Here is an 8,680-nt window from a genome sequence, read left to right on the forward strand (position 1 = left end):
CCTCCTCAGGGTGCCGTCGGCCAAGCAGTGTCGGCTGGCGACCCCCAGGGGGAGGGCCTTCTCTGTGGGTGCCCCCACCCTCTGGAACGAACTACCCCCCGAGATCCGGACGATTCCGGATCTCCTATCTTTTCGCCGCGCCCTCAAGACATGGCTTTTTCAGCAAGCGGGTCTGGCCTAGGGAGAATTTTAAATAGGGGCAATTTTAATCAGAATTTTAATTAACACAGCGTTAAATATTTGTTTTTAATTGGCTTTTATTGGGGAAAATGTTTGTGTTGTTTTAATATGCTGTGAGCCGCCCTGAGTCCTGTTGGGAGAAGGGCGGCATATAAGTCTAAATAAATAAATAAATAAATAAATTTATTTATTCATTTATTTATTTCATTTTATTTGCTGCCCATCTTGCCGTGGGGCTATTCTGGGTGGCTTACAATAATAAAACAGAAAAAAATGATAAATGTAAAAATAATAAGTAAAGGAATAAAACAATAAAAATAAACACATTGATATAAATATGTTGACTATTCATAACCAATAATATGCTAAACCAGCTTTTGAGTCCAATATCTAAGAAACAAATTAGTATGTAATAATCTGGGAACTAATTATTTCGATTTGCAATACTGTCCTGCTTTATAAAAAGCATTTTCAATATTAGAATTCTTTCTAAATACCATTTCTATTGTAAGATGATGTGGTTGTAAAGCAAGTCATCAAGAGCCTGGACCTGATTTTACAACCATTTTTTACTGTGCTTGTTAAGTGAATCACTGTGGTTGTTAGGCTAATCACTGTGGTTGTTGGACTAATCACATGGTTGTTGGACTAATCACATGGTTGTTAAGTGAATCCAACTTCCCCAATTGATGTTTTTTTGTCAGAAATCAGTTTTGAAGGTTGCAAACCATGATCACGTGATCACAGGACTCTGCAAATGCAAGCCAGTTGCCAAGCGTACAATTTGTGATCGTGTGAACATGGGGATAGTGCAACCACCATAAATGTGAAGACGGGTTGTAATCACTTTTTGTAAATTTGAACTATTGTTAAGCAAATGGTTTTAAGCTGAGGACTACCTGTAAACGTTTTTGTATATTGAAAATGGTTGGGTCTTGTTTTCTTTTCCTTTTTATAGATCCGTACGTAATTGAAATACTAAAACCTTCACGAGTAGCCTGGCAAGAAGATCCCCGTTTTGAAGATAGTAGTTCCGAAGACGAAGAATTAGAAGCAGCTGAAGTACAAGATGTCAAAGAAAGGTAAATTATACTTTTGCAGTATTCATTGAACTTTAGATAGGATAGACCTCAAATTTAACATAGTGGGCCAGGTTGCGCATTCTCTGAGATGATATGTCAAATATGTTTTTCCCAAATGAAGCCACTTATCTATATTGTGTACTGTAGTTTCACCAGCAGCAGGCAGAAAGCCTTAAACTAATGTTATGTGATTTTCCCCTCCCATTGCATTTCCCATCATTCCCCATGCTTTCCCTAAAGACTATGTGGGACTGCACAAGAAGGACACAATGAGGCAGGAAATTCCAGTTTCTGTGTGATCTTGTATCCCTCACAATGTGTGAATAAATTGCTAAAATATCCACCTTATAAATTCAGTCAATCAGCCTTACCCTCGGGGTCTTCCTCTTGAAAAAAAAACAATATGACTATTTCCTTATTATTTCCGAGAGTTAGACTTGCCCAGATTCTTAATGCAAACAAAAACAAGACACTAAATAGTTTGTTCATGTAATTCATCTCCGAAATAAAAAGATATGCTTCTTCCTCGAAATGAATGTATTGCTCAGGCTTGGAAAAAGTAGTCTTTTTCTCTTTGTTTTGGAAATTAATACTCTTGTTCCTTTTTCAGTTCTCCAGCTGAACCACATTCAAATATTAGATTTTTCTTCTTCTCACAAGATGATGACAGATTAAAAGGTGAAAATCAGAAAAATTCTCCTTAATTATTTTAGTTACCAGCATACTTATTCTTCAGATTTATTTTTAAGATGTAAACATCAAATTTATTTCAAGTCAGAGTTCTCACTCTAAGTTTTGTTTGTTGTGCATTCACGATACATAATTTCTGTAAGTTTTTCTACATTTTTGGAGAGTTTTAACATTGGAGTTCAGGTTGCTGTGGATAACGTTATCTATTTTAATTGCTAAAGAAGTCTCCTTTAAAAATTATTTAAATTGATGTCATTTTAAGAAACTTCTATCTGGAACAGTGGTTGCAATTGCCCAGAAAACCAGTATTCTGTGATTTTTTTANATTTCGTATGGATGCTCATTTCCTTGAAAGTGACAGTGATCAGGAAGGTTAGATATATAGTATTTTGCTGATTGCTAATAGAATGCTTGTAAGACTTCGTTATAGTAAACTTTTTTCTATAATTTTTTGAATATTTGTTTCCTAGTAATTCCTCTGCATGGATCAAAAGATCCTTTAAAAACATTTTACATATGACCTAAGGTATAGAGTAGAACATACACCCTTTTCAAGGTTAAATATGTTTCCCTTGAAAAATAAAAAAAAACCCAACCCACTAAGTATATTAGTATATTTACATCTATACTTTTCATACTTTGTACATAACAGAGACTAACTCAAAATATAAAAAGATATTTCACAGAATCTCTTAGAAATATCTTCCACTGTAAACTGGTAGTAATGAAAAATGCTTAAAAGTGGATATGTGTCTAATTATATGTGTTAGGCTATAGAATTTTAGAAGGTGGCCTGACACCTTCTAGTTGTTTGGGGGCTATATCTTCTGTATTGCATTACTATTGGCATAGAGATATTACTATATCTCTGGAGAGCCAGCGGTTAAGGTCCGGGTCTAGAAACTAAGATACAATGAATTCTAGTCCTACCTTAGGCATGAAAGCCAGCTGTGTGTGACTTTGAGCCAATCACTCTCTCTTAGCCCAACCTACCTTACAGGGTCTTTATTGTGTGGGGGAAATAGGAAGAAGAGGAAGGGATATTAGGTATGTTTGCCACCTTGAGTTTTACTATGTATGTATAATAAATAGGTGGGATAAAAATCTAATAACCATAGTAATAATGATATATAGACAATGGATAATGATTCTTGAGGACCTATCTTTGATTTGAAAATTAGAAATAGGCACCTTAAATTAAACCTAACCAAACTATGAAGAAAATATATCCAGAGGGGGGAAATTGGTTTGGATGTAACAAATTTGATTTCTTCATTGTACAAAATAGTTGCAGTGAGAATCAGACTTCCATGCATTCATTCTCCTTTCTTAAGCATAGATAATGGGGAAGTTGAAGCTAACCTTAAAGAAAATACTTTTGGACAATGAAATATAGTTTAATTAACATAGATAAATTTGGAGCTGTTTATGTCTGAATCTGCTTTGCATTCAGATTCATAAGGAAATACATTGTCCTGACACAGCCAGTTTGTTAAACCTGGGCAGTGACTGAATCTATTAATTTAAACTTAAAAGCAAGCCACAATTGACACAAATTTGGTTGCAAATCAGTTTCAATCTATTCTGTATTTTAATAAGTAATCCTTCAAGTTGAGCTTGGTTCAAGGTGATCAAATTCTAATTGTTGTTTTGGTCATAGATCAATATAAATAACAGCAATAATAATTACAACTATTTCAGGAGTAATACTGAAACCAGTGAGATAATAAAAAAATACCTAAAATCTAGAATTACCAACCCAATACCATAATATAAAAGCACTAAGTTCTTTTAACATACAGGACTATAATTTTTTGGTCTTTGATCCAAGTACTCTGTCTTACACAACTTTTGAGCTAGTTCAGAGTCGTGTGTTAAAATAATGTACGATTCGATGTAATGGTTGAATGCAATTGGTATTGGTTCTGTGAAGTCAGTAACTAACTCCGTTCTATTTTTTTCCTGTTAGAGGAATCAAAGAAATCGGTAACAGAGGAAGAAGAGGAACTTTCTTTAGAAAAGAAGAAGAATCTTGAGATCTTGAAAACTCTTCTACATATTGATGTAGACCCTCCCAAACGTAGGAAGCTAGCTGCAGAAAGCCAGAAATTCAGGTATGAAAATTACTTTAGTAGAAAAACTAAGGGCAAATTTATATTTGTATAAATTATTATTTTCATAGTACTCCCCCAAGTTGAACACTAATTAATCTAGCATTGCAGGCAAGCTTTGATAGATACTGAAACTGTGGATCTAACTGGGATGTCAAACTGGTGGCCCACAGGCCAGATGCGTCACATGCAGGCCACTCCCACCCCAGCTCCGCAAAGGCAAAAAACATCACAATACGTCACAATACGTCAAGTGACGCGATCGAGTTTGACATCTGTGATCTAAGATGATGAAATGTAAAGCATTTAACCCTGATTTGAGCTTATTTATTATTTTAATACTGTAAGATTTTAGACTGTTAAACCATCCCAATTCCTCCTGACATAGGGAAGCATAGAAACATTGGCATAAATAATTAAATAATTGCAATCCTTTCTAATAATATAATCACTCATGTAAAAGCTAATTATTTCTTGACACATAGAAAAATACATCTTTAGCTGATTGTGAGCAAAGATAGCATAAGGTTGCTAATTAAGTCTACAATCCTACACCCATTTTTCTCAGATTAAGTCCATTCAACTCAATGGGATTACTTCTAAGTAGAAATATAGACTGTTACGTAGATTTTTTTCAAAATTATTTGACATTTTATTGATTTATATATAGTTTGCACTTCAGCATATTTAGAAATGTTGTCATAGAATGAAAATTTTTATCCCATGGAATTTTTATGGTATCTAGATTTACGTAAGGATGCTTTACTATTATTATATTATTATTATCATTATCATTATATTATTGTAGTTATTATTATTATTATTAAAATATTATTTACTTATAGAGATATGAATACCTTACGCTATGACCCTACAAGGCAAGATCATGCAGTATTTGAAAAAAAGCCAGCTAATACTGAAAAAGAGAGGTAATGATTCTGAACTATGCCTGTCTTTTCATTGACCTGTTTACTATTTCAACTCTGATTGTTTAGAGTCAAATATTTATTTTATGCAGCAAATGAATAAAACATTTCAGTTTTTAATTAAGAATTGGAATGAAAGAAAGAGAAAAATATTTACTTTAGAGGGGTTTCAGAGGGAAGTTGCAATATTTAAATGTCTCTTAATTGTCAAGACTTCTGATGGATTTCTTTTTTAGAAGAAACATTGGTCATCCATCAGATGTTGAAATTAAATGTTATGCTTTTGCTGAATTGGATTATAAACCAATACAAGTATTTTACTATGTGAAAAAATAACCCAAGTTAGGGTTATTGTGTTATACTTTACTGGGATTTATATATTGAATGCATTAACAAAACAGATTGTGGAAGCATCTGAATTTATATTTCTTTGGTGTAAGCATGTGATATAAATTACTAGTATAAAATTATATATTTGATCAGTTAAATATTAGCAATTAACACATCCTTATTTCCGTCAAATAGTAAAGCTAAAAAGAAGAAGAAGAAAGAAGAAGCTCAGAAACTGCCTGAGGTGTCTAAAGATACATTTTACAATGTCGCCGTGGACTTAAAAGAAGCACTTGGATCTACAAAACAGGATGAAAAAACAGAAATAATATCATGGGACCAGCATGATGATGCTGAACAAACCCCTTCAACTGATATACCAAAATTCAGTGATGAAAGACAAGATGGAAACGGGGGTTTTACCTTTTCCTTTTTTGGTGATGAAGTGGCGAGATCACCTATTAAAGAAGGTATCTTTACCTATTCTAAACCATAGTTTCAGTATCTCAAACACATGTTTTTGAATTAACACCCTTTGAGACCTGACCGCTGTGTTGCAATTTGTGTGGGTCTTTTCTTTAAAGAACAGAGTCGTTTTATTTTGATGACAGATGAATAGAAATATGTTATACCAGTTTGTACTACCTGCCCGGCTGGATTGCTAGGCTTAATGGATGGAAATGATTCATAATATTCCAGATTTGCTCACATCTAAAAGTTGCTTCTATCTTTTATTTCTACAGAACTTTTAATATTACCCAGAAATATTATAAACATACCAGGACCATCAGGAATATATGCTCAACAGCTTTTCCATGGTTTTTACAGTGGTAACAGATTGAAGCCACCAGTGTCTACATATTACCTTTCAGTATTTAAGCCTGTATTCACCCACTTTCTGTATTGGCGGCTTGGTGTAGTGATGGGGAGGGAAGAGGGGATGGTTTTGTGGGGGGGCAGGCATGTGTGCTTCATTTGTGTAAGTGGTGAGTGCACATGCCCACCGCTTACACAAGTAGGGCTGTGCACGTATATGCATGCACTGGCCTGCCACTCACACAGCCTGGTTGAGAATAGGCCATGGCCCACAGGTTGGAGACCCCTGATTTAAACCATATGACCAGTTGATTGGGAGCACAAAATGGAAGAAATAATACATTTAAATCTGGCTTGTGAATTTACCTGAGCTATCTATGAGAACATAATGTTCAACAGCCTGCCTTGTGAAATGATGAGTTCTTCACTGAAGGTTTTAGTAAGAAACTGGAAGCTCATCTGTTGGAAATAACTCAAGTCAATCCTGCACTGAGTAGAGGGTAGACTAGATGACTTCCCAGGTCACAACCAACTTTTTAATTCCAATTGGACCTGTCGGTGTGATTCAGCCCAACATCTTAGTTATTAAGGTTTATAATTTTGTTTTCTGGGCAGCTAAAAATATATATATATTTATTTATTCATTTATTTATTTCATTTTATTTGCTGCCCATCTTGCCGTGGGGCTATTCTGGATGGCTTACAATAATAAAACAGAAAAAAATGATAAATGTAAAAATAATAAGTAAAGGAATAAAACAATAAAAATAAACACATTGATATAAATATGTTGACTATTCATAACCAATAATATGCTAAACCAGCTTTTGAGTCCAATATCTAAGAAACAAATTAGTATGTAATAACCTGGGAACTAATTATTTCGATTTGCAATACTGTCCTGCTTTACAAAAAGCATTTCCAATATTAGAATTCTTTCTAAATACCATTTCTATTGTAAGATGATGTGGTTGTAAAGCAAGTCATCAAGAGCCTGGACCTGATTTTACAACCATTTTTTACTGTGCTTGTTAAGTGAATCACTGTGGTTGTTAGGCTAATCACTGTGGTTGTTGGACTAATCACATGGTTGTTGGACTAATCACATGGTTGTTAAGTGAATCCAACTTCCCCATTTGATGTTTTTTGTCAGAAATCAGTTTTGAAGGTTGCAAACCATGATCACGTGATCACAGGACTCTGCAAATGCAAGCCAGTTGCCAAGCGTACAATTTGTGATCGTGTGAACATGGGGATAGTGCAACCACCATAAATGTGAAGACGGGTTGTAATCACTTTTGGTAAATTTGAACTATTGTTAAGCAAATGGTTTTAAGCTGAGGACTACCTGTAAACGTTTTTGTATATTGAAAATGGTTGGGTCTTGTTTTCTTTTCCTTTTTATAGATCCGTACGTAATTGAAATACTAAAACCTTCACGAGTAGCCTGGCAAGAAGATCCCCGTTTTGAAGATAGTAGTTCCGAAGATGAAGAATTAGAAGCAGCTGAAGTAAAAGATGTCAAAGAAAGGTAAATTATACTTTTGCAGTATTCATTGAACTTTAGATAGGATAGACCTCAAATTTAACATAGTGGGCCAGGTTGCGCATTCTCTGAGATGATATGTCAAATATGTTTTTCCCAAATGAAGCCACTTATCTATATTGTGTACTGTAGTTTCACCAGCAGCAGGCAGAAAGCCTTAAACTAATGTTATGTGATTTTCCCCTCCCATTGCATTTCCCATCATTCCCCATGCTTTCCCTAAAGACTATGTGGGACTGCACAAGAAGGACACAATGAGGCAGGAAATTCCAGTTTCTGTGTGATCTTGTATCCCTCACAATGTGTGAATAAATTGCTAAAATATCCACCTTATAAATTCAGTCAATCAGCCTTACCCTCGGGGTCTTCCTCTTGAAAAAAAACCAATATGACTATTTCCTTATTATTTCCGAGAGTTAGACTTGCCCAGATTCTTAATGCAAACAAATACAAGACACTAAATAGTTTGTTCATGTAATTCATCTCCGAAATAAAAAGATATGCTTCTTCCTCGAAATGAATGTATTGCTCAGGCTTGGAAAAAGTAGTCTTTTTCTCTTTGTTTTGGAAATTAATACTCTTGTTCCTTTTTCAGTTCTCCAGCTGAACCACATTCAAATATTAGATTTTTCTTCTTCTCACAAGATGATGACAGATTAAAAGGTGAAAATCAGAAAAATTCTCCTTAATTATTTTAGTTACCAGCATACTTATTCTTCAGATTTATTTTTAAGATGTAAACATCAAATTTATTTCAAGTCAGAGTTCTCACTCTAAGTTTTGTTTGTTGTGCGTTCACAATACATAATTTCTGTAAGTTTTTCTACATTTTTGGAGAGTTTTAACATTGGAGTTCAGGTTGCTGTGGATAACGTTATCTATTTTAATTGCTAAAGAAGTCTCCTTTAAAAATTATTTAAATTGATGTCATTTTAAGAAACTTCTATCTGGAACAGTGGTTGCAATTGCCCAGAAAACCAGTATTCTGTGATTTTTTTA

The 8,680-nt window shown here is 34.3% G+C and overlaps 1 protein-coding gene across 1 annotated transcript in view; it reads left to right on the plus strand.

Moving 5' to 3' along the window:
- Positions 1–2,283: 2,283 nt before the first annotated feature.
- The window catches only part of LOC107299462 (nucleolar protein 8), an 8,247-nt gene continuing 1,850 nt past the window's right edge, over positions 2,284–8,680 (plus strand). Inside the window, exons 1-6 of the mRNA XM_015828818.1 lie at positions 2,284–2,324; positions 3,922–4,066; positions 4,909–4,992; positions 5,515–5,789; positions 7,543–7,666; positions 8,277–8,344. Coding sequence (XP_015684304.1) covers positions 2,285–2,324; positions 3,922–4,066; positions 4,909–4,992; positions 5,515–5,789; positions 7,543–7,666; positions 8,277–8,344 — 736 coding nt within the window. The 5' untranslated portion in view covers position 2,284. The remainder of the gene's footprint in view (positions 2,325–3,921; positions 4,067–4,908; positions 4,993–5,514; positions 5,790–7,542; positions 7,667–8,276; positions 8,345–8,680) is intronic.

Source organism: Protobothrops mucrosquamatus, unplaced genomic scaffold (assembly GCF_001527695.2).
Source record: "Protobothrops mucrosquamatus isolate PMUCROS unplaced genomic scaffold, P.Mucros_1.0 scaffold4964, whole genome shotgun sequence".
Taxonomy (NCBI): domain Eukaryota; kingdom Metazoa; phylum Chordata; class Lepidosauria; order Squamata; family Viperidae; genus Protobothrops; species Protobothrops mucrosquamatus.